The sequence below is a fragment of the Mesoplodon bidens genome, assembly GCF_964165515.1.
Source record: "Mesoplodon bidens genome assembly, chromosome: 18".
Classification (NCBI taxonomy): domain Eukaryota; kingdom Metazoa; phylum Chordata; class Mammalia; order Artiodactyla; family Ziphiidae; genus Mesoplodon; species Mesoplodon bidens.
Genome location: NC_138175.1, coordinates 57,537,093 through 57,562,428, shown reverse-complemented (window position 1 = coordinate 57,562,428; position 25,336 = coordinate 57,537,093). Strand labels below are relative to the sequence as shown.

The 25,336-nt window shown below is 51.7% G+C and overlaps 1 protein-coding gene across 2 annotated transcripts; it reads right to left on the bottom strand.

Annotated features, from left to right (window-relative positions):
• Window positions 1-99: 99 nt before the first annotated feature.
• On the bottom strand, window positions 100-24,157 carry BRSK1 (BR serine/threonine kinase 1). 2 transcript variants are annotated; one of them, XM_081216949.1, is made up of 19 exons: window positions 23,689-24,157; window positions 22,114-22,208; window positions 21,940-22,025; window positions 19,806-19,946; window positions 17,401-17,517; window positions 17,285-17,318; window positions 17,131-17,199; window positions 15,574-15,720; window positions 15,073-15,104; window positions 14,568-14,738; window positions 13,948-14,045; window positions 13,575-13,734; window positions 13,284-13,344; window positions 12,465-12,831; window positions 11,949-11,997; window positions 11,731-11,854; window positions 10,816-11,017; window positions 1,886-1,975; window positions 100-389 (listed from the first exon to the last, which is right to left on the bottom strand). In XM_081216949.1, the coding sequence occupies exons 1-19, from the start codon at window positions 23,822-23,824 to the stop codon at window positions 232-234; spliced, it is 2,337 nt and encodes a 778-aa protein (XP_081073075.1). In that variant the 5' UTR covers window positions 23,825-24,157; the 3' UTR covers window positions 100-231. The 2 variants fall into 2 exon arrangements, with proteins under 2 accessions (XP_081073075.1, XP_081073076.1); XM_081216950.1 differs by lacking the exon at window positions 23,689-24,157 and having other exon boundaries at window positions 21,936-22,025; window positions 22,114-22,201.
• Between the last annotated feature and the right edge of the window lie 1,179 nt (window positions 24,158-25,336).

Genomic DNA, 25,336 nt, shown 5'->3' with positions numbered 1-25,336 from the left:
AATAAAATAATAAATTAAGCAATAAATAAAATAGAAACAGCTCCCCCCCCAGTCCCCCCAGAACCACCCCCATTGGGCACGGCCCCCTGAGCCCTATCCCTGCAGGGCAAGGCCGGGTTTGTTGTGTCTCCCCCCTCCCTACGTACTCCTTGGGCCCTATTTACAGATTCACAGTTGGGGGGCAGGGAAGGGGGGTGGAGGGGGCGCCCCTCCTTCCCCGGCCCCCTGGGGTCAGGGTAGGGGGGTCCCGTTGGTGGCCAGGAGCTTCTTGTCCTTAGGGGGGCCTCGGCGGGGAGAGCTGGTCAGCTCTGGGTCTGGGCGGCCGGGCGGGGGCTGCAGGCTTCGGGGTGGGGTCCCGGCAGGCCGGGTCTGGGCGCCATTCTTCTCGTCTGTGGGGGAGGAAGCGATCTGGCTTCAGGAACCCCAGGGGTACCGAGCCCAGGGATGTGCTCCAGCAGGGGAGGTGGCTGCCAGGGGTCACACACGCCAGCAACCAGGCCTGGCTTCCCTAGACCAACAAGGCACATGTCCCAGGCGCCCCCAAACCTAAGGCTTTGGCAGTCAGGCCACGCCCCAGTGAGACCTGGCAGGCCCAGCTCAGGAGACATCCTCAGAGACTCTGGTTACAGCACCGTCTGAGTCCCCCAATCATGGCCAAAGGGCCCCATTACTTTCCACTGGTTGTTAATGGGGCCCAGTGGAGCCCACAGCAGATTGTTTGGGGGTCTCGGGCTCTCCCAGCTGGGCCTGCATGACTGCGGTTAGCTTTCTGTGGGGCCTCACTGCCCCAGACTAGGGGACTGCGGTGGCAGTGCTGGTTGCCAGTAGCCATGCAGTAGTTTCTGTAGGACCCAAAATAGTACCTGTAGCAGAGGCCAGCCCCTTAAGAGACACTGATTGCTGGAGGCCTTGTTGCCATAGCCACCAATGGGGTTCCCCCTCTTTGGGGCAGACCCAGAGGTCCCCCATTGCCCCACTCCCCTTATAAGGCATGTGGCTCGGGCCCTGGGTGACTGTGCGTCCTACATCTTTGAATGCATGCCCTTTTAGGAACTCTGGCTGTCAAGGCCAGCTATCCTTGGCAACCGGGTCTGGAGAGGTTCAGGGGGCCTTCCTCACTTCTGGTTGCCCTGGGGAACCAGAATGACAGAAGGTGGAGTTTCTCCAGCTCCCTGCTACTGAGGCCCTCCCTCCAGGTGCCTTGCTGTTAGCTTGCTTAGCCCATGCGGGACCTCTGATCTCCAGGACTGTATGATAATAACTTGTTGTTTGAACTATGCAGTTTGTTGTTTGTGACCCTGGCCTCGCTGATCCCTGCTTGCTAGGGAATTCTGCTCCCGATGACCAGGGCTGGTGGGTGAAGGGAAGTCCCTTCCCCCTGGAGCACAGACCTTGCCCGCTCCTGGGGGGACCCCCAAGTCCTTGAAAGCCAGGCCCAGCAAGGCCAGAAGAGTCTGAGCATCTGCAGAGAGGATGACCAACTTGTCCCGGTTTTAGCACTGAAACTCCTGCATCCCAGGGACCTCTCCATCCTGAGCAAACCAGGATGGCCGGCCACCCTCCTCCAGAACACAGTCCAGGAGCCTCTGTTAGCGGAAAGCTCCGCTACCTCCAAGACAGAGATGGGTCATCCCCTTAGGGATCCCTGGAGGTTCCCTCCCTGGTGAGGCCTTCTCAGGCTCAGGATGGCCTGGTTCCCTTGGAGCTCAGGCCCCAGCCTCTCTGGGAACCTGCTCCCAGCATTACAGGTAGGACCTAAGGGCGACAGCAGGTGGGCCCTGTTGCCCCACAGCTGAAGCCTCGCCAGTAACACCACCCACCCCGCAGCACCTGGCCGCCAGGAAGTCTCCCCTCTGCCCCATGGGTGCCCCAAGGTGCCTCCCACCTGCCAGGGCCTGCACGGAGGGCTGGTCATGAGTGCTCAGCAGCTGAGCCTGGATGGTCTCTACAACCCGCTTGAACCGACGGCTGGGACCTGGAAGGGGCAGGGAAACAGACTGATGAAACAAAATCCGTATTTTACAACAAGATGAGAAACTTCAAACACAACAATTTTCTCTGCCAGTTTGGGCCTCCTCCCTCCCCTTTAGTGTGTGCTGTGCATCTGCATTAACCACACCTGCTTAGGAGGTAACCTTCTTAATCTTGTCAGGGGCCACAGAAGACCCATGACCCACTACTCGCTTTGTACCTGGATTGTGTAAACTGTCAATAACACGCCATTTAATGTACAGCCCTCTGTCTCAAAAATTTATGTAACTGTGGTTTGACCTCTGATGGCGGAACAGTCTCGGAGCTTTCTGAGCGGCTGTTCCTGGGTTATAATCCTCACTTTGGCTTGAATAAAGTTTTCCACTTTTTTCTTAGATTGACCGATTAATTTTTTCATTGCCGTGCATGGCATAGCCGGCAGGATATGAGAGACACCCACCAGAGGGCACCTGGAGTCTACTGGAACCAACGCTAAGTACCAGCATGGGCCCATTGGGCGCCCCCCAGCTTCTCGGTACTCCTCAGGTGTTCTGACGAGTTTTCCTGATAGCTGGATCTCATTGTTTGAGTGATGATTCTGAAAATTTTATTCGAGCTGTTTTCACTTAAGACTTGGAGTCTTAAGGGGCACCGGTGTATTCCCTAGGCAGGACCGGGGGGTCTGGGCAAGAGGCCCAGGGAAACATTAGGTGGCTGGGTTTTTGTTAAATTTGGCTTGAATGGAAGACTTCCCTGGTAGTCCAGTGTTTAAGACTCCTTGGCTTCCACTGCAAGGGGGCGTGGGTTAGATCCCTGGTTGGGGAACTAAGATCCCGCATGCCGCCCGCCCCCCTGCCCCGTGAGGCCAAAAATAAAAAATAAAATAAAATAAAGAAATCTGGCTTGAATTGAAAAAAAAAAACAAGTTGCTATGCGGTCTGAACAAAACTTTTGCTAGTGAAATGAGAGACTGAATTATTCAGCTCTTAAGCAAAAGGGAGACCCACCATAACCATTAAGTAAATACTGCTCGTGGAGGTGTGAGGGGGGATGGGCAACAGAGGCTGATAACCTAGAACTCCGAGCACCTGTGATGGTTTTAGGCTGTTGCAGGGAGAAACTGAGACAGGTAAAAGAGTCGAAGTAACCCACGGGTAACTCCTTGGGGAGCTAGACTCAGATGCAGTGCACATGCAATCTACCACACTGCCCTCAGAAAGTTGTTCAGATCATATTTCATATCTGAATTAGGCTATTAGACATTAGGCTGAATTAGACATTAGTAATGGGAAATTGTGCCTCAAAGGCCAAACATCTCCCGTTCAGACAGCCACCAATGGGAATACCAGCTGCGCTTATGTATGTTTGCAACTACTTAATTGGAATTAAAGGAAATCTGTCCTGAAATGGCCGAGATAGGTTTCTTTTCGTTTTTTTTTTTAAAAAAATATTTATTTATTTATTTATTTGGCTGCACTGGGTGTTAGTTGCGACACGTGGGATCTTTTAGTTGTGGCATGCGGACTCTTAGTTGCGGCATGTTCTAGTTCTCTGACCAGGGATCAAACCCGGGTCCCGTGCATTGGGAGCACAGAGTCTTAGCCACTAGACCACCAAGGGAAGTCCCCAAGATGGGCTCCTTTAAGCACCCCAAAACTGACTTTTCATGCGCAGTTAAACCCTGCAGTCTCCTGGACCCCTGTCCGCAGGGTCTACTGGAAACGACAGTACTTAAGGGTGTTTCTCTTTTTTACAATTAGGTTAGCAGGGGAAGATATTTGTAGCGCTAGCTTCGAGGATCTTTTGAATTGGGAAAACTTCTAAACTGTAAAATTTTAGAGACCTCTCATCTTATTTTCCTATTTTCATTAATACTTAGAATTTCGGAAGTCTTCAAAATTCCAAAATAGCCTCATTGAGGGACTTCTCTGGTGGTCCAGTGGTGAGGACTCAGCACTTTCACTGCAGGGGCCCGGGGTTCGATCCCTGGTCATCCCTGTTCGGGGATCCCGCAAGCTGTATGATGTGGCCAAAAAAAAAAAGGTCTCTGAAAGATTTGTTGCAGAAGGCTAATGAAAGATCAATGATATAAAAGGTGACTAAAGCTTTACTGCTCCCCCTATCCTCCTTTATTTTAGTACTCATTCTAATAATCCTGTCTGAAGTGCCTGTCCACTCTGACGATGCCATTAAATGGTTACCTTTAGAAATGGGACCACCTGAGGCTGTAGGTGAGCCTCTTCAGATCAAAGGCCTAACTGACTGGCCACAGTTAAACAATTTCTTAAAACCCAGGGAGGATGCTCAAAAGTGTTTGTAAATGGATTACCAAGATGGGAGGCCACCAGTATGACTAAACTGACCACAGCTGAAATTTGGAGCCTGATAGGAATATGGGGGGTAGGGGGTGTCTTCTCACCTAAGCTAAACGAGGGAAAGTAAAACATTCCAACATAGGTGAATGGGTATGTCAGTCCATTGATCAAACACTGAGGTGGCCACCCAATTCTTTAGGAATTAAGAACTGTCCTTGTTTTACAAATCTAGTCTTTACAGGACCAGAGGTGCAGCTCCAGAAACAATCCAAAACCCACCAATCCTTTTACCACTCCCAAAACCTTCCCTCTTTATCTTAAGAGGCTTGTTAAGTATTGGAGAAAAAAAAAATTCTGGCCTTAAGAGAACAAAGTCCTTCTAGGAGAACTTGCCTTTCTCCTCCTATGCCTTTGATATGCAAATATGCTACCTGGTCTCCTCCAGGAACTCTTAATTCCACCATCTTTTTAAAATGCAAATTTCAGGAAAGGTAACTCTTATAAAAAGAAAGAACAAAAGGGAGACAGGTAATTTGGATCCAACCTGTTTTGTAACTGATTCATAGCTGACATTCTGGAATGGAAACTGTGGGGTGTCTGTCTGTGTGTTTGTATGTATCTGTATACGTGTGTTGAAAACGTGTTATTGCCAAAATTAGTTTGTAAGTGGAAATTACACTTACAAGGAAAGGAAATTAGGCACTTTATATAAATTCTCAGAAATAGAAAAAAACGAACCCCAATGACTTTCAGATTTGCGTGAACTGGGAAATATTGAGTATAGTATTAATATCTGGTACTAAATTTAGCTGAAGCTTGTTGCATTAAGACAGACATGTCTTTAGAGTCATCAGCGTTAAGTGTAATATTTTTATTGTACCTAGGTTTACTAGAAATGAAATAAATGAGATATTATTCCTGTTACAAAGTTTGTCAGCAAGAAAAATAACTAGATGTGATGAAACTTTTCAGTAAATAAAATAGATGTAAATGAGATAAGCACTTTTAGGTAAACTCTTTAGGAAAAATTATGTTTTGGGAATGTCTATCTAAAGTAGTCTCTCCAGATTTTGATAACTTGAAACTTCATAGAGTTTTGCTAAACTAAGTTAAACTACAGGAATCCATTGAATATCCAGATCCTTTCTAAATAAGATACTGGAACAGTAATTACTGAATATATGCTTCCTTTTACAGAGAAACTAAAGGTAATTAGGACTATTAATAAATATGGTTGGGCTTCCCTGGTGGCGCAGTGGTTGAGAGTCCGCCTGCCGTTGCAGGGGACACAGGTTCGTGCCCTGGTCCGGGAAGATCCCACATTGCCACGGAGCGGGTGGGCCCGTGAGCCATGGCCGCTGAGCCTGTGCATCCGGAGCCTGCGCATCCGGAGCCTGTGCTCCACAACTGGAGAGGCCCGCATACCACAAACAAACAAACAAATAAATAAATATGGTTGATGCCACACTAAGACATTTTCTGTGGAAAAAAACCACTTTTTCTAGAAACTATAAACAGTATTTATAAGTTTGCTACCCTATGGGATGCTAATGTAAAAGTTCATACTTGCTTACTACTTAGTTTGTGCTAGAAACTAAGTTTTAAGGTTAAGAATTATGCATATGTAACTAAAGCTACCAAAATAAACGTTTCAGTATGCAAGAAAAGTGGCAGGTATGTTTTCAGTAAAAGACAGTATAAAGAATGGAAATACCTTTTGTTAAGGGAAAAGAAACCCCGAGGAAAAAGTTCCGTGCATGTTCAGGATTGGCTAAGATTAAATTGAATTTAATTAAGTAAATGAATTTTATATTTATTTATTTATTTATGGCCACACCGTGCGGCTTGTGGGATCTCAGTTCCCTGACTAGGGATCAAACCCAGGCCCTCAGTAGTGGAAGCACCGAGTCCTAACCACTGGACTGCCAGGGAATTCCCGTAAATGAATTTTGGTATTAAAGTGTTACAAAACCTGAATTTGGTTTTCTCTCTATTAAGAGGACAAAGTTTTCTGAAAATATTGATCTGCTTTTGAAAACAGATCGTGAAGTTTCTTTAGCTGGTAATCTGTTACAACTTTCAGTATTTGCTTTTGAATTTTTTTTTGTGACTTTGGTTAAGTGAATACAGTGACCTATGTCCTACTTGACCAATTGTTTTGAAATCTTTTTGATTTTTTTTTTAATTAATTATTTTTGGCTGCGTTGGGTCTTCGTTGCTGCGCACAGGCTTTCTCTAGTTGCTGCGAGCAGGAGCTACTCTTCCTTGTGGCGCGCAGGCTTCTCATTGCGGTGGCTTCTCTTTGTTGCGGAGCACAGGCTCTAGGCGAGCAGACTTCAGTAGTTGTGGCACACGGGCTCAGCAGCTGTGGTTTGCAGGCTCTAGAGTGCAGGCTCAGTAATTGTGGTGCACGGGCTTAGATGCTCTGCGGCATATGGGATCTTCCTGGACCAGGGCTCGAACCTGTGTCCCCTGCATTGGCACGCGGATTCTTAACCACTGCGCCACCAGGGAAGTCCTCTTTTTGATATTTTGACGAACTTTCCAAATATCAAATTCTAACCGAAGTTCTTTTGACCGCTAGCTAACTTTGGGATGCTTCAGAGAGGTCCCCTGGAGCATCTCAGAGAGAAATATTAAACTAATTAAGTTTATTTTGTATGTTAAATCACATGGGAAGCATTGTCAAATGAGAGGTTATAAAATTTCTTAGGTTGTATCACACAGACAAATGTCATTAATATATATATATTCTAGAAATTATATGGAATTCCTAAAAATCTGGTATGTCCTGATAAAATGTTATCAATCATAATTCTAGTAATTATTTTAAAACATATGTCACAGCAGTAACAAAGTTCATTTGTCAATCGCATTGGAAACAGGTCTTTAACCTTGACTGTTAAAGTCTTTTGTCATTTATAGACAGTTATTGTTGTACTCTGATGCTTTTGCCAAAAAAAATGCTTCATCGTCAAGAAGATTCATAGAAAGGACTGTTTGACAAGTACAGGTTTCTTTTTTTTTTTTTTTTTTTTTTTTTTTTTGCGGTACGCGGGCCTCTCACCATTGTGGTCTCTCCGGTCGTGGAGCACAGGCTCCAGACACTCAGGCTCAGCGGCCATGGCTCACGGGCCCAGCTGCTCCGCAGCATGTGGGATCTTCCCGGACCGGGGCATGAACCCGTGTCCCCTGCATCGGCAGGCGGACTCTCAGCCACTGCGCCACCAGGGAAGTCCAAGTACAGGTTTCTGATAACTTTCAGATCATACTGCTGAACTGGGTAAGAAATTAAAGCATACTAATGGAAAACCTGGTGGCTTCATAAAACTGTTATGAAGATTAAGATCAAGAATTAGTCACATAGGACTGAGAGAACTGATGAATATGGTTATAATTTGGGGGTTTTGCCTGAAATATTGCTGGTTTTTAATCTGTGTTTTCCAGATATAAGGAAACCCTTCCCCTCAACCTAATTATGACTTGACTTGCAGCAATTTGGTAAATTATTCCTTTATAAGCAGAATTGAAACATGTATCTTTTCTCTTTACCTGTTGTCTCTAGATTTTGGAAACTCTTAGGTTCCCAGCAGCTTTCTCAGGTAGATAAGGAAAGCCACCTCCTGACAGGTGCAAGAAGCCCAAAGTATTTTAGGGACCTCAAAAAGAGAGGAATTCATCCAAATACATAGATATCTCGGGTGGAATCTGTGACACATCTTTGGCATGGATTTCCTGGTCTCAAGAGGTTTTTTAAAAGTTCAATCTGAGGGACTTCCCTGGTGGTCCAGTGGTAAAGAATCCGCCTTACAATGCAGGGGATGCAGGTTCGATCCCTGGTCAGGGAACTAAGATCCCACAGGCTGCGGGGCAACTAAGCCCTCGTACCACAACTACTGAGCTTGTGCGCCTCAACTAGAGAGCCGGCGTGCCACAAACTACAGAACCCACGCACTCCAGAACCCCGGGCGCCACAACTAGAGAAGAGAAAAAACCCACACGCCACAACTAGAGAGAAGCCTGTGCTCTGCAACGAAGAGCCCACGCACCGCAATGAAGGATCCCGCATGCCTTAACAAAATCCCGCTTGCTGCAACTAAGGCCGATGCAGCCAAAAATTAAAAAAAATAAAAAATAAAAAAAATAAATCTTTAAAAAAAGTTCAATTTGAGAATGAATATATGCATATATAAAACTCAATCACTTTGCTGTATACCTGAAACTAGCATGACATTGTAAATCAACTATACTCTTAAAAAAAAAAATTCAATCTGAGATCCTTTATGAAAAGTTCCAGCACAGCCAATTTAAAACAGTTTATGTTTGGAATTCCCTGGCGGTCCAGTGGTTAGGATGTGAGCTTTCACTGCTGTGGACTTGGGTCCAAACCCTGGTCAGGGAACTAAGATCCCACAAGCTGTGTGGTGAGGCCAGAAAATAAGTAAGTAAGTAAATAAATAAATAGGGGCCTCCCGGGTGGCACAGTGGTTAAGAATCCGCCTGCCCATGCAGGGGACACGGGTTTAAGCCCTGGTCCGGGAAGATCCCACATGCCGCAGAGCAACTAAGCCTGTGTGTCACAACTACTGAGCCTGCGTGCCACAACTACTGAGCTGGTGTGCCACAACTACTGAAGCCCTTGTGCCTAGAGCCCATGCGCCACAGGAGAAGCCACTGCAGTGAGAAGCCCACACACCACAACGAAGAGTAGGCCTTGCCGGCCGCAACTAGAAAAAGCCCAAGTGCAGCAATGAAGACCCAATGTAGCCAAAAATAAATAAATTGAATAAAGTAAGAAAAATAAATAAATAAATAAATAAAACAGTTTATGTGGCCAATTAAGCAGACTTATTTTGCAAACAAATTAGTCTTAATTTGGCTATATTTGGTAGAAGTGAGAGTAATTTTAGAAAGAAAAAGATTACATTTCAGTGGATATTAAATTCTAGTTTTGTTAATTGAGGCCTATATTTACTGCCTAATAATGAACATGCACAATGCAAATGCAAGATAAAAGTGGCATAAATCCTAGTGGACAACTTGGAATTGACCTTTAGTCCGTGCCAGACATCTTACTAGTACAACCCCCTAAAGGGAAAGAAATAACTTGGCTATTAAAACTCAACATCAAGGGACAGGATGGACTCAGGGCAAGTAAGCAACCACCTTTGCATCGAGGGACCAAATATTTGATCACCTAAGGCTTTCTGAACGGCTGTTCCCCAATTATAATCCTCAGTTTGCCTTGAATAAAATTTTCTTTTTTTTTAGATGGACTGATTAATTTTTCCATCAGTAAGACTGACTTGAGGCTGGGAACAGGGAAGGCGCTCCCACCCTGTGGAACCAGTCCCTCCACCCAGTAAACGACTCTTCTCCCTTGCCTCAAAATCTCCCTATTGGGGCTGGGCATAAATTCATGGTTTGCAAGTGGGACTAAGAAAGATTCGACTTAAAATAATGATGTGCGTTGTTTTCTATTTAAACGGGTTCTAGTTGAGGCCATGAAGACCCAGAGACGTAAGAAAAATAAATGGGAGGGGAAAAAATCTTAACATTGAGAAAGTTCTGCATGTTAGTCTTTAAAGAAGAAAAAAAAAAGGAGCCATAGTTCATTTTTGTTTTGTTTTTTGTTTTTGTTTTTGTTTTTGTTTTGCAGTATGCGGGCCTCTCACCACTGTGGCCTCTCCCGTCGCGGAGCACAGGCTCCGGACGCGCAGGCTCAACGGCCGTGGCTCACGGGCCCAGCCGCTCCGCGACACGTGGGATCCTCCCAGACCGGGGCACGAACCCGGGTCCCCTGCATCGGCAGGCGGACTCTCAACCACTGCGCCACCAGGGAAGCCCCATAGTTCATTTTGGTGATGTAATTCCCCAGTGCCCCAGAGCAGCTTGGTTAAAAACTCTAGGAGCAAGCTCATCTCCCAGATGTGCCATGTTAAGATTGGTGGCAAGGACAACAAACAGAGGTATTCCTCATTATCCAAACTCTTGTTATCAGGACTCAGGGACCAAGTAGAATTGGAAGCAAGGCACTTCTGTGGTTTTCATCTCTTGTGCCAACTCTTGATTGGCTGTGGCTGCCTGCAGCAGAGCTCAGCAGAAAGAAGTGTTGTGATCGATTGGTGATGTCTGCTCTGGGTGTAGGAATGAGTTTTGACAGCAGAGCACCACAGTCTTAATCTAGGAAGAGTCCAGTGCTTTAAGGTCAGGAGGCCTCGGTTGAGCCCCAGCTCTGTCACAGTCTGCCGTGTGACTCTGGCCAAGTCAATTTACCTCTTTAGGATGCAGTTTTCTTCTCTGTGAAACCTCAAAGGCTGCTGGGAAGCTTCAAGGAAGTAGTGCACATAAAGCACTTGGCATGTTGTGAAGGAGAGGATGTGGGGGGGGGTCTGGGAGAGGACAGGGCTCACAGAGTCAGCACCGTCTCCTCCTCCTGCTTGCTGCTCTCCTGGGCTGCTACCCTATCTCAGCTCTTTTGAGCATCCCACACACCAGGCTGGGGGCAGCCGCACCAAGGGAAACTTACCGGAGATGAGAGTAAAGGTGACAGAGTAGATGCCACCACCACCACCGCTGCCGTCCCGCCGGGGGGAGGGCTCTGGACCCTCAGAGGAGCTGATGTCCACCTGGAAGCGGACGGGCTTCTGGAAGACGGAGGGGCCACCACTGGCCTTGTACTCAGCCCTGAAGCTGGTCTGTGACAGCACACTATGACTCAGGCTGGGGATCTGAGAGAGGTGGGGGCAAAAGGAGGGGGTGATTTCAGCGACCTGACTCCAGGAGACAGATGAGCAGCTCCATGACCAGCTCTGCCCAAGGAACTACCAGTCCCCTCAGCCACCAGGGGGAAAGAATAACAGGAAAGGCATTGGGAGGCCCCACTGTCCGCTGGGATTTGTAGTTTTCTCTGCCTTATAAACAAGGTATCAGAGGAATGATTGAGCAACTGAATCCTGAAGTAATAAGGACTCTCATATCTGGTGCCAACCCCAGGCTCCAGAACCACGTGAAACAAACTTCCTTCCTCCACAAACACTGGCTAAAGTCACATCTGTCTCAGAAACTTCAAGTCCCATGAGCCCCTAAAGCAAAAAACCACAGGACCCAGTGGACAGCCCTAGAGTCCACTGGAAAAAGTAATTCCTTTTGCCAATCTCAGACCTGGTGGTAGGGAAATGGCAACTCACTAGTCCTCGGTGGATGCTAACATGTGGGAAATTGTAATTCAGGATCCTGTTTCACCAATTCCAAGCCCCAGGGCGCAATAAACCTCTCCTGCCTCCATGCCCCCACAACGACCAAACCCAACTCGGGTTGTAAAACTACAATTCTCATGAGCCCCAGGTGGAACTCAGGCCAGTGCTAAGGTGGTGAACCCCAGAGGCTGCTGGGATTTGTAGTTCTGTGGCGGCGAGGTTGCATGGGGACCCAGGACCCTCACCGACAGGAAGGCATGGACAATGTCCGCTTTGATGCTGCTGAGAGGTTTATCCTTTAGCACGAGAAATATTTGTTCTTCTTTGTCCAAGGAGATGAAGTTCCCGAACCAGGAGCGTTTTGCCAGCCTGAGTGGGAGGGGATGGTTGGAGGTGGGTCGGGAGGGGGCTAAGGGAATGAAATCCCCCCTCAGGCCCCTCTTCCCTTCCTTGTCAGACTCACTCTGGAGAGGACTCTGGCGTCAAGCTGGACATCTCCTCGGCAGTGGGGACTGGGGAGGGGAGAGCATGGTCAACATATGTCCATCATCCTGGTGTCCAGTACACAGGCCAGCAGTAGCCTCCAACCAGAGGCTCCAGACCCCAGAGTCTATTCACTTCCCAGCAGCTAAACCCCAAATGGCACAGGCATGATGTTCCTTCTAGGGATGGGCCCCTGGCTAGGCCACGCCTCCCGAGGTGAGGCTTGCTAGCTATGAGCCAATGGGAAGGTGAGCCAGAGCACTGAAGGGGGCGTGTCTTTCAGACGAGCTCCTCCTCCAGAGTTGGAGGCCCCGCCTCTTCTCTCCCCAACACCTGAATCTCTGCTCACAACAGCATCTTCACTGAGGATGTGTGAGTCCAGGCCGCCAGCCTCTTCCTTCCCGGGGACACAGATGTTAGACCCCAGCCCCCACCCCCATATTAGGACTCAGGAGTCCGCATCCCCACCCCCTTCACCCGCAAAGGACCTCCATACCCTGCATCTTGCGCCGGTGAAAGCGTGGGGAGCCCAGGAAGCTGTTGCGGATGGAGTTGAGACGACTCCTCCAGGCGGCTCCCCCGACGCCACCGCCGGGGCTGGGGGGCGGTGTTGTCCCTGGGGTCCCAGTGGGGCTGGCCCGGGGCGTGTGCAGGGGCGAGTGCAAGGGGGTCCCCCCGGAGGAGCGTGGGGAGCCTGGGGGGCCGGGCAGGGGTGTGGAGCGGGCACTGGGGGGAGGGGGCTGCTCCCCGGCGCCCCCACCCCTGGGGCCCCGAGAAGGCAGCGTCTGCGTTTTGGAAGTCGGTGAGCCCCCACCCCGGGCCTCATCTCCAGCGGGCTCCGGTGAGAAGGAAAAGACCGGACTCTGCAGAGTGGTGGAGTCGGGTGAGAGGGTGGACTCAACTCTCAGGAGGCTCTAGGCCCACTAGCACACACTCACAGAGGTGCACCCCAAAGCATGCTGGAACTTGTAGTCCAATTATTTCCCCCAACCCCCATTGTTGTGGGGGAGGGCAGGGACTTTTTCTATCATGCTGACTGTAAACCCAGCAGTGACTAGTACTCAGTAGGCGCTCAACTAGCTTTTGTTAACTGAATAAATGGAACCCTTCAGACACACTGAAAACGCAATCCTGTTAAGGTGGGAAATGGCCAATGGACTAAAATACTAATGAGGCCTTGGGTCTTTGGCCCTTTAGGGGCAAGGAGGCATCGTCCCAAGACTTCATGGGAGTTGTAATTTCTGCTGTTTCATCTTTGCTCCACAGTGCCTTCACTCCCTTACCCCTTCTTAATCCATTTGGGACCTGGCCTTACCCTTGGGCTGCTCAGAGGGCTGGATGACAGACCAGTGGAGGCTCCACTGACACTACGGGATCTGTTTTCAGGACAGATTAAGAAAAAAAAAAAAAAATCAGGTGGGAGGGTTTCAGAAGGCTCAGATGTCCTCTGCCTTCCACACTCCTTTGAGATGAGGAAACGAGGCCCAGAGAGGGGAGGAGACTTGTCCCAATTACACAGCACCTTTGAGGTGGGTATGGGGTTAGAGCCCTGAACTCCCTCTTCACCCAGGGCTGTGGATCCCACTGGAGGGGCAGGGGTTCCCACCTCTGGCTGTGCTGGGCCATCTCCAGGGCCCGTCGGGTGGGCACCGGGGAGCCACCACCCCCGGCATCCGTGATGCTCAGGACTTCCATGGACTTCCGCTCTGGCCGCCGCTTCCCGTGACGGCTCAGCATGGGGGAATCCACACGCTTCCGGGGTGGGTCTGAGGGCCGAGAGTTTCAACCCAATCAAAAGATACACTGGTCCAGCTGTACATGGCACTCGTACAGATGGGGAAACTGAGGCTCAGAGTGGAGAGGGGTTTTGACAAAGGTCACAGAGCAAGTCAGGGAGTCTAAACGCAGAAGCTCAAGGCCTGCAGCACTTTCTTCCCTCAGGAATCTGGGGTCTGGACTCTGAGCCTTGCCCTTCTCACCAACATCATTCCGAGGAGGTAGGTCCTGGTCCTCACAGCTGGGATACCGCTCCTTCCGATCCAAAAGCAGATAATATATCATCTTTTCTTGGTTCTCCCTATGGGGGATGGGGGGTGGGTAGGAGAGCACTGGGGTCAAAGGTCAGGCCCCAGAGATGGTCTCACCCCCTCCCTATGTCTGTGGCTCTGTGGGGCTCAGTCCACTCAGTTTCCCTGTCTACGGTTCCATTCTCCTAGGTATCAATAGGGTTGGTCCCTTTGTCTCAGTGTACATCTCAGCCTCATTTTACTCAACGTTATTAATAATTATGCTAACACCTGAGCACTTACTATATGTAAGCACTACGTGAGGCACTAAGTTGGCCTCAGCATCTATTAATACTTTTCAGCATCGTTTCTTTTTCCCACTGGTCCTACCACCCGCTCCAGGTTCCCCCTAGAACAGCTCCTCGGGGGAGCTCTGAGCCACGCCCTTTCTAGTGGCCTGGACCTCCCCATCAGGGGAGTCTGCAAGTGTGCAAGGCTCCGGCGCGCCCCCTGCCGGCTGTCGGGAGAGCTGCAGCAGCTCACCCCATGTGGCCAGGGTGTTATGTGTTAGAGTGGGGGGGGAGGGGTCTTACTCCTCGCTGCGCAGCTCGCGATGCAGCCGCTCGCGGTCCCTGAAGCAGCCCAGTGAAGCCATGCTCTCCAGGACATCAGGGTCCAGCTCTCCGTTTGATGGCAGGCTCCGCATGGCCACCCGGCGGCCTGGGGTTGGCTCCAGGCACGGGTCCGGCTCGTGTTTCCCTCCCCTGGGGAGGAGAAGAATTGTAGCGAATCGGGCATCTCCTTCAGCGGAGACTCAGGGGTCCCGGGTCCCAGCCTGCTCCTTTCTTGGGAACCCAGGAGTCCGGGCCCCGGCCTCTCCCCCCTCACACCCAGGAGTCCAGGCCCAGGAGTTCGGCCCCAACCTCTTCTCTACCTGTCTTCCTCCCCTAGGACCCAGAAGTTCGAGTCCCTAGCCCCTCCTTATTCAAGACCCTCGGCATTCCGCCCCCTAGCCGGCTCTCCTGCTTTGGGAACCCACGATATTTGGGGTCCTCTCCCTCTGCCAGGGACCCAGGTGTCCAGTTCCCCCATACTCACAGGTACCAGGGATGTTTCTGAATTTGCTCCAGCTGTGAGGGGCGTGGGTCGTAGAGGAGCAGAAGTGAGATCGTTTGAACACAGTAGGCACGCAGTGAAAGCAGACTGGGTGATGCTGGGGGTCCCTAACGTGCCCCCTCCCCTCCCCTTCCCCCAACCAAGGGCAGTACAACAGCACGACAGCTCATGTCTCCCCCTAGTGGCGGCTGTGCGGCGCATTCTGACTACTCCGGACCGGCCGGGCTACGGGTCCCGCATGCGCAGTGGCAACCTGCCCCGCTCCGCTCCGCCTCAGAAGGGCCGGTAAGCACATGCGCACTCCCGCTGTGTGTGTGTCGGGGTAGGTGGGCAGGACCCCAGGGCCAGAGCTCGGCCAGCGATGCCCCTCCCAGCCGTCACCCCAGGGACTGACGGGCAGGTCTGGAAATCCATCCTCATGACTCCCCTAGGGATTCTGTCCCCACCACCCACTGTCCCTCCATCCCCGCCCCCCCAACTCACGCTGAGCCTTTTCTCCGGCTCCACTTCGATCATCCCCCTCAGGAGGCTCTGGCAGTCTGGAGGAATGAAGTGGGGCATGTGGAAGACGCCTCGTTTCACCTTTTCCAGCAGCTGGCGGAGGTTGTCATCGTCGAAGGGCAGAGCCCCCTGTGTGAGAAATAACAGACCCCTCACACACAGAGCTTACGAGAGCTGATTCCAGGCGAATGCCTAAGCGCCTCACACGCATTGACACATTTAGTCCTCGCCGCAGGCCCCAAGAGGTAGGGAGCTAGTACTATCTCCACTTTGCAGGTGGGGAAGCTGAGGCACGGAGCCATCCAGCAATTTGTCCAGGACCATCTAGCTCTGAGTGGCGGAGCAGGGATTTGACAATGGGCAGTCTGGCTCCAGCGCCTAAGAGGCTGGGGCCGCAGCTTGGAGGCTGTCCTTTAAAAACATGCTTCTCCCAGGGAGTTCCCTGGTGGCCTAGTGGTTAGAATTCTAGGCTTTCACTGCCATGGCCCAGGTTCAATCCCTGGTCTGGGAACTAAGATCCCACAAGTTGTGGCAAAATAAATAAATAAACAAATAAAAATGAAAACATGCTTCTCCCTAGTTTCAGGAGGGGTAATCTTCATTCATTTTAAAAAAGTGAGCGTCCATTACAGCTCAAGGATCTAGGAGTGAACAAAGCAAGCCCTTGCCCTCCTACAGTTCACACCCCATGTGGGAGAGGCTGGTGAGGGAGCTATATAGTGATGGAGTGATTGAGGTGACACTGGAGCACAGACTAGGATGAGTGAGGCCTATGGGAATCTGGGAGTGTAGCAAGTTGAGTGGTGTGCCCCCAAAATTCATGTCTACCAGAACCTCAGAATATGACCCTGTTTACAAATAGGGTCTCTGCAGATATAATTCATTGAGGATCTGGAGGTGAAATCGTGCAGGCATTAGGGTGGGCCCTAAATCCAATGCCTTGCAGAGGAGGGGAAATCACAGAGAGATATCCCTCAAGGAGTTACACACACAATGACAACTCTGTTAGCTGCCAGGAAGGAGATAGCCTACCACAAGGAAATCTGACCATATGGGAGGAGTGAAGGGGGCCGGGATAGGCTTCCTGGAAGGGCGACAATTGAGCTGAGAGCTAAAAGAAGTCTAGTATTAACTAGGTGAGCAACCGGGCTGGCAGGGATGGAAGAGCAGGTGCAAAGGCCCTGTGGTAGGAGCTGGGCTGATATTCCCCAGTCTGGTTCTATTAATCATTACAGTACTGTAATCAGGATCAGTTAGTAAACAACCACTTTCCCAAGTGCTCCAAGTCCTCCTGGCTGCCCCATCCCTTTCCGGGGAACCCGCCTGGGCTATCTCACAGTTCTGTGACTGAACAGTTAGCTCCAGGCACAGAGAGGGGTGCTCCCAGGATTTTGCTCTGTTGTGAATACCCCCACCTTCCTGGTACCAGTTAAATATTTGGGAAACAACCCCTGAGGTGAGGATGGAAGTAAATGTTCTATGCTTCCACCAGGCAGGACTGTTCTAGAAACGGGGCAGGAGAGGTGAGGAACGCCTTACCACAAGCAGGGCGAAGAGGATGACTCCACAGCTCCACATGTCTGCCCGGCGGCCATCGTACTTTTCCCCCTGGAAGGGAGAAGGACCAGCCATGACGTTCATCTCTCCCAGGCTCCCTCCGCTCCTCTCTCCCCTCCACCTGCCCCTCACTCACCTTAATCACCTCTGGGCATGCATAGTGAGGGGACCTGAGAGAGAGAGAGGTGGTATGAGCTTCTGGCCGGCTTCTGACCCCCTCCCTGAGGCGTAGGAGGCCAGGCCCCCACTCACCCACAGCTGGTCTCCAGGAGGCTGTCCCCCACCTGCAGGGACGCCATGCCGAAGTCCGCGATGCGGATGTTGTTTTTCTCGTCCAGAAGCAGGTTCTCAGGCTTCAGGTCTCTGTGGCTGAGACAGGATGGTGGGACTCAGGCCTCTGCCCTCTTCCCGGAAGCTAAGGCCCCATTCACTATTCTCAGAGGGGGACACGTCTGGAAATTTCTAACTAGGGACGTTTTCAAGCATGCCCCAAGGTTGGAATGAGAATATAGGAAGCCCCATGTACCCACCCACTAGCTTCACCCATTATCAATTCGGGGCAAATCTTCTCTTATCTCTATCCCTACATATGCTCTCCTTCCCCCACTGGACGATTCCGTAGGAGACCCCACACAGTGTATCATTTTATCCACAAATATTTGAATATGTGTGAAGTGAGATATTTTGAGGTAAGCAGGCAGATGATACTGAGCTGGTTCTTAAAACATTCAAATATTTGAATACTGAATAATAAAAAAAAATACTGCCACCCCAAGCCCATCACTGGTCCCCCCCACCCACCCTGGGGACAAACTCCTCAGGATGTAAGGGTTAATGTCTGGGGGAGGTGGGGCAGAAGATTCTAGTTTCTCTTGGAAGTGGTCCTTAACTGGGTCATACTTGTTAAATCTGTTGACTGTCGCCCCCTGGAGGCCAGTGTTTTTAATGTCAGAGTCTAGACACTTAAGGTGTTGACAAGTTAAATGGGCTGCCTCTTCATCACCAAGATTCACTCCCAGGTCTCAGCCCCTCCACCCTGATCCCCATCCCAGAGAGGGAGGTGTGCAAACAGATGAGGCTGAAAGATGAACTGGAGGCATCTATTTTGTACCTTAGTTAATCATTAAAATGCTGCATATTGAATATCTTGTTTTGAGAGCTGAAAGCGATTCAATGAGGAAAGGAAGATCTTTTCATATGGACGTTGATGTGCAAAGAAAAATGACCCTCAACCTTTACTCCACAACATATACAAAAATCAATTCAAAATGGTTCTTAGGCCTAAATGCAAGAACTAAAACTATACAACTTCTACAAGAAAACACAGGAGGAAACCTTTGTGACCTTGAGCTGGGCAAATTTTTTTTTTTTTTTGCGGTACACGGGCCTCTCACTGTTGTGGCCTCTCCCGTTGCGGAGCACAGGCTCCGAACATGCAGGCCCAGCAGCCATGGCTCACGAGCCCAGCCGCTCCGTGGCATGAGGGATCCTCCCGGACCGGGGCACGAACCCGTGTCCCCTGTATCGGTAGGCAGACTCTCAACCACTGCGCCACCAGGGAAGCCCCCAATTTTTTTTTTTTTTTTTTTTGCTGCATCACGCGACAGGCGGGATCTTAGTTCCCCACTAGGGATTGAACCCGTGCCCCCAGCAGTGGAAGTGTGGAGTCTTAATCACTGGACTGCCAGGGAAGTCCCTGGGCAAATATTTCTTAAATAGGAAAGCAAAAGCATGGATTGTAAAAGGAAAAAAAATCAACAAACTGGAATTCATCAAAATGTAACACTTTTGCTTTTCACAGGATATTGTTATAAAAATGTAAAAGCATGTCACAAACTGGGAGAAATTACTTGAAAAATATACATTTGATAAAAGATTTGTTCTTAGAATAAGTAACTCTTAAGAGTTATTCCTAGAATTATCCCTTATCCTAGAATAAAGAACTCTTACAACTCAGTAACAGAAAGACAAATAACTCAATTAAAAATGGGCAAAGGATCTGAACAGATGTTTCTCCTAGGAAGATATACAAATGGCCGATAAGCACATGAAAAGATGTTCTACATCATTAGCCATCACGGAAATGCACATCAAAACCACAATGAGGGCTTCCCTAGTGGCGCAGTGGTTGAGAGTCCGCCTGCCGATGCAGGGGACACGGGTTCGTGCCCCGGTCCGGGAAGATCCCACATGCTGCGGAGCGGCTGGGCCCGTGAGCCATTGGCCGCTGAGCCTGCGCATCCGGAGCCTGTGCTCCGCAACGGGAGAGGCCACAACATTGAGAGGCCCGCGTACCGCAAAAAAAACAAAAAAACAAAAAAAAAACCCTACTGAATTGTACGCTTTAAAGGGGTGAATTTTATGATGTGTGAGGGTTTTTTTGTTTTGTTTTTTGGCCGTGCCGTGGGGCTTGTGGGATCTTAGTTCCCCGACCAGGGATCGAACCCATGCCCCCTGCAGTGGAAGTGCACAGTCCTAACCAATGGACCGCCAGGGAATTCCCTACTATGTGAGAATTATATCCCAATTTTGAAAAAGGGATAAAAGATTTATTTGGGGGCTGCAGGACTCTGGCTTCCAGTCAGCCTGCTATGTGCTCCCAAGGGCCTGCCTTCTGGGCAGTGCTCATTCTGGCCTCTCTCAAGCTAACCCCTCACCAGATGGAGTAGCTATGGCAGAAGTCCAGCGCCGACACGATCTGGCGGAAGAACTTCCGGGCCTCCTTGGGGGTCAGTCTCCCCTTCTTTACCAGGTAGTCAAACAGCTCACCTCCAGACACGTGCTCCAGAACCAGGTACCTGGGGGACATGGAGGACGCAGAGGGCTGGAAGGGGCATGTGGAGGACCAAGGAGCCTGGTCTCCCTCTTCCAAACGCACAAGACCTCAATCCCATTGGCCCCTGGAGGCAGAGAATCCCAATTCTCATGAGTCCCTGGGAGGAGGAGGCTCCCATTCCCATTAGCCTCTGGGAAGCAGAAACTCAATTCCCATAGCCCTGGTCAGCATGTTAGTTTCAGGGGTCAACACTTTGACTAGTTGTCCTCAGGAGATAAGGCAATTCCATTAGCACCTGGAGGTCAGAGATCCCAATTCTCATAGGCCCCTAGGAAATAAAGCCCTGTATTTCCATCAGCCTCTGGGAAGCCAAAGTTCTCATTCTTATTAGTTTCTGGGATGCAGATAATGGAATTTTAATCTATTTTTGGATAATGATATTTGCAGTGTGTACCAAATGAACAGTCAACATCTGTGAGCTAAAGCCTACAACTCCCATCAGCCCCTGGGAGGTAAAGACTCCAATTCCCATCAGTCCTTGAGAGAAAGAGACACTAATTCCCATCAGCCTCTGGGAAGCCAAAATTCAATTCCCATCAGCCCCGGGCAGCACAGACTCCCATGTCAACTTCAGGAGTATTAATACTTAGACTCCTAGTTGTTTCAGGAGATAATGCAACTCCATTAGCACTTGGAGGAGACCCCCAATTCTCACAGGACTTTGGGAAATAAAGACCCCCACCCCAACCCCTACCTACTCCCATTACCCTCTGGGAAGCCAAGCCTCTTATTCCCATAAGCCTCTGGGATGAAGAAACTTGAATTCTCATTAACTCTTGGCAAAAACGAGTGCCTTGTGCACCAATCTAAGTCAATTTCTGTGAAGTAAAAGACTACAACTCCCTTCTGCTCCTGAGAGGTTAAAAACTCCCAACTCCCATAAGCCTCTGGGACATAGAGACTTCTAATTCCCATCAGCCACCTGGATTCTAAACACTCCAAATCCCCTCAGGCTCTGGGACGCTAAACCTCTAATTCCCATCAGCCCCTGGAAAACAAAAGCTCAATTTCTATGAGCTCTTGGAAAACTAAGGTTCCTCTGTGAAGCACAAACTCCCATGGGCCCTCCCTCCCCACAGGGACGGTGGAGTGAGAGTGATAGCTCCACGAATCAGGGACAATGGCCCCTCCCTGCCGCCACACCTGGGGAAGCCTGAGGACTACAATTCCCATGAGCACCTGGGGCTGGCCAGCTTCCTTCCTAGGGAAATCCACCCTAGCATCTGATGGGTGCTGGAGTTGGTTCATCCTGGGGACTGCCTGGTGGGGGCAGGGGGTTGTCCCCTCTCTCGCTGCCCAGTCCAGCTGTCCCTTGGGTCACCAGAGCCCAGACAAAAGTCTATTGTCTGGAGTCCGGACAGCTGGACCCCACCCCCAATCCTAAGGCGGGTAATCAACTTTGAGATGCAGACTTAGAACTCCCAGGAGACCATTGTTGGGGTGTCCAGTCATAGCACCCAGAGTTATGCTGGGGGATGAAGGGAGCCTCCAATGCTCCAGAGAGGGGGTTTGGGAAGAGGTCTGGGGCTTTGCTAGGCCCCATTGCCCTAGCAAATAGGAAAGGGATCTGCCCTTAGCAAGTTGGGTCTGGCTGAGGGCATCAAGATGATCCAGTATCGAGTGTTCCCTGCAGCGCAACAGGGCGCGGGACTGGGGCTGGAGAGGAAGGGGGAGGATCAGCCTGTGTCCCCCACTCGGGATGGCTCAGGCTTAGCTGTCCTGTTGCTGGCACACAATCGGCCCGTAGCGTCAGGCCAGCTCAGTGTGGGAACAAGGAGTGTTATGAGTGTGTGGCGGGGGCTGTCCTTGTGCAGTAAGGAAGGGACTGGGCCTTCAGTGGCCCAGCCAGGAGAGCTCAAGTTTCCCCAGGCCCCTCCATGCCTTGTTTCTGGAAATGTACCCCCCTAGGAACTTGGGGAGAGCGCATGGGGGGCTGGGTGTCTATAAATACCTACAAATATTTCTTGTTCTCGTAGACGTCGTGGAGCTTGAGGACATGTGGGTGCTCAATGAGCTTCAGGATGGCAATCTCCCGCTCCACCTGGGGGAAAAGGAATGGAGGTCAGCCTTGCCTCCCTCCCTGCCCCCAGCCCCAAAGGGTCCCCTCTTTCCCCAGCGCACAGACACACCTTCATCAGCACCGACTCGGACAGCTTCTCCCGGTTCACGATCTTGATGGCAACCTTCTGGCCCGTGATGCAGTGGACCCCGAGTTTAACCAGACCTGGGGGATCGGGATTGAAAATGTGGGGTGCGCTCCCAGGGCATTCTCCCCGCCTCTGGCTCCTAAGCCCCCCTTGCCACCCCGTTTCCTCTTTCTTCCCCTGCTGGTTGTTTAACAGTGGCCTGAATCACTCTCACCTGAATGCCTGGGGGCTGACAGCCGCCGTTCCCACCAAACGCAATTCTCTTCCGGCTCCCTGTTGCCCAATTCTGTTCCTTCTGATTGTCCCTCCACCTACCTGCCTCCCCCTCCCTCCACAGCTACCCTCAACTTAAGTTCATCTCTCCACATAGTCTTGCCTCACTGAATCTCCGTAGTTCTGTCTCCTCCAATCTGCCTTCTTCAAACAAACCTCTCTCTCTCTCAACCCATCACTTCCTTGAATTCTTTGCCCTTTAATCTTCTGGAGACACCATGTCTCTCAAGGAATATAATCTTATGATTGCCCCCTTCCCAGACCATCCTCCTCCACCTCCTCTCAAACCGACCTCTCAATCCCCTTCTTTGACCTTCTTTTAATAGCAGCTGTAGCTGGAAGCATGCACACCCCAAGGGTATCCCCACTCCCCAAGGGTAAGCCCCAAAGCCACAGATCCAGGAGTCCAAGCTCCCAGCCCCTCTTCCCTCAGACTCCCAAGTCCAGGTCCATGGCCCCTTCCTCCCCCATAACTCAGGAATTCAGGTCAGCAACACCTTCACACTTTTTGCACTAGGATATGGAGTCTGATCCTCTCCCAGCCCTGACCCTCAGCTTCATAGAGATCCTGGCCCCAATCCTGAACCTCATACCCAGAACACAGGTGTTCAGCTCCTGTCTTACGCCCACCCACCTCCCACCTGGCAGGAAAGAGGTTACAGAGGTTTAGGAGCAGTGAAAGATGACCCCCCCAATCCACAGCCACTCCTGAGGGATTTGCCACTTGCATCCACCTTTCCACCTCTCCATTCCTGGCCCCCACGTTGAGCCAGCATGCTGGAGAAGGGGCAGAATGCTGTAGACCTCATCGCCCCAGCGTCAGTCCCCCGGTAACCCCAAAGAGGCCCTCCTAGGCCAGAGGACAGTGCAGAGAGAAGCAGCTTCCTGAGGCGCACCCCCATCCCAGCACCTCACCCCGGCCTGCGGCTGTACTGCACCAAGGACCTCAGCTCTCGGCCCAGACCCTGGCTGCAGGCCGAGGTCCCTTTCCCACTGTGGTCTCGGACCCCCCCCCACCTCTGTCCCCAAAGGGTGGGAGCCTCTGGGCCCCAGTACCTCCTCCCAGGAGTCCAGGCCCCCAGCTTCCTTCTCCCCAGGACCCCAGAGTCTGAGCCCTCACCCCCTCCATCCTAGACACCCGGCAGTCTGGACCCCAAGTCCCTTCTCTGTGAGGGACTCAGGGGTCTGAGCGGCCAGCCCTTGCCCTTTGAATACCCATGAGTCCCGCCCTCTGCCCCCTATCTCCCCTCGCCCCCGCGCCAGGTGTCCCCTCCCCTGACTCACCTGTCTGTCCTTTGCCCAGAGTCTTCTCCAGCCGATAGGGGCCCACATATTGGGCGTGCTGGGGTGGGTGTGAGTGTGCGTGCGGGAGGTGGTAGGCAGGGGAGCCCCCGCCCCCCTCCTTGCCCCCGGACGACATGATGCCCTTGGTCCCGGCCCGACCGGCCCCCCGGCCGCCCCCCCTGCGGCCGGTCGCCCCGTCCCTCCGGTGGGGGCCGGCGACCGCTCCGTCCCGGCCCCCCCGGCTGCCCCCCACCTCTCCGGGGGTCCCCAGGGGGCTGGGCTGGGCCCCCCCCCAGTCGGCGGGCCGCGGAGCTCGGGGAGGGGGGGCTGGCCCGGGGGGGTCAGGCCCCGGGAGTCAGCATGGCCCGGGGGGGCTGCGCGGCCCCCCCTCCCCAGCCCGACCCTGGCCGGCCCCCCCCTTCCTGCGCCTCCCCCCGCCGGGGGGGTCTGAGGTGCGGGCCGGCGGATGCTGCAGGCCGAGGTCCCCCCCGCCCCCCCACGCGCCCTCTCTCCTCCGCCTCCTCCTCCTCTCCGCCTCCCCCCCGCCACCTCGTCCTTTCTCTCCCGCACGCTGACATCACCATCCGGGGACTCCGGGCCCTTCCCCAAAGTTAACCCTTTCGGAGGGGGGAGGGAGGAGCGGGGGCAGGGGGCGGACCTGGGAGCTGGAGGGATGGAGAGGAAGTGGGAGGATGCTGGGAGGGATGGAGGGATGCAGGAGAGACGATGGAGGGACAGAGATGCGGAGCAAACAGGCAGGGGCTGAGGTGGAGCTACACAAAGGGAGATGAAGTCTGACAGGAGTCAGGGAAAGAGACAGATGGCAAGGGAGATGGAGACCACTAGAAACAGGGATGGGGCAAGAGAGGGAGATGGGGGAACACGCAGGCAGCCAGAGACAGGCAGAGACAGGAGAGATGGGGGGGTGGTCAGAGAGACAGCGAGATGAAGAAAAGGAGAGAAGGTGATGGGGAGAGACAGAGATGGAGAAAACCAGAGATAGAAATGGAGAGAGACCAAGATGAAGGGAAAGAGAGTTGGAGAGACAGGGAGTAGGTGGTGGGGGATAGAGGCAGAGAGATATGGAGAGACAGATGGGAAGAGAGATGAACAGAGAAAACAGAGCCAGAGATGGGGAGAGACCCAGAGTAATGGAGGGGAGACCACAGAGAGACAGCAGTGGAGACATAGAGAGATGGGGGAGAGAAATTAACAAAAATAGAGGGATGGGGGCAGAGAGGGGCAAGATGTAAAGGTAAGGCACAGGGGAAGGTGGCAGGGGAAGGATGGAGGGTCAGAGAGCGGGAGGAAAGGGGAGAGAGAGATGGAAAGGGACCGAGGGGGAGGAACAAAACAGAGAAACAGGTGGAGGGAGGAGTGGAGAGAGACAGAGAGATGGAGAAAGAGAGACTGGCAAAGAGAGATAGAGGTGGGGACCACAAAAGATGGGGGATACATACAGGTGAAGGGCTAGATGCTAGGGGGAGATGGGACAGATTGGATGGGCAGAGAAAAAGGGAGACAGAAGCAGAGAGAGGGAAAGCATTTGGGGAATTGCTGATCCAAGGCTCATCTCTGTTCCCCCAGACCCCCAAGCTGTCCACCCAGGCCTCCGTTCCCCACTAGCATCAGGACCCTGTATCCACCC

What these genes read in the sequence shown, in the direction of transcription:
- BRSK1 (XM_081216949.1), bottom strand. Translation starts at nt 23,824, where the DNA reads ATGTCGTCCGGGGGCAAGGAGGGGGGCGGGGGCTCCCCTGCCTACCAC. An exon ending in TCCTCTTCGCCCTGCTTGTG is followed by an intron (nt 15,721 to 17,130) that starts GTAAGGCGTTCC and finishes TTTCTCACACAG; the next exon opens with GGGGCTCTGCCCTTCGACGA. An exon ending in ACGCCAGAGTCCTCTCCAGA is followed by an intron (nt 11,855 to 11,948) that starts GTGAGTCTGACA and finishes CCTCCCACTCAG; the next exon opens with GCTGGCAAAACGCTCCTGGT.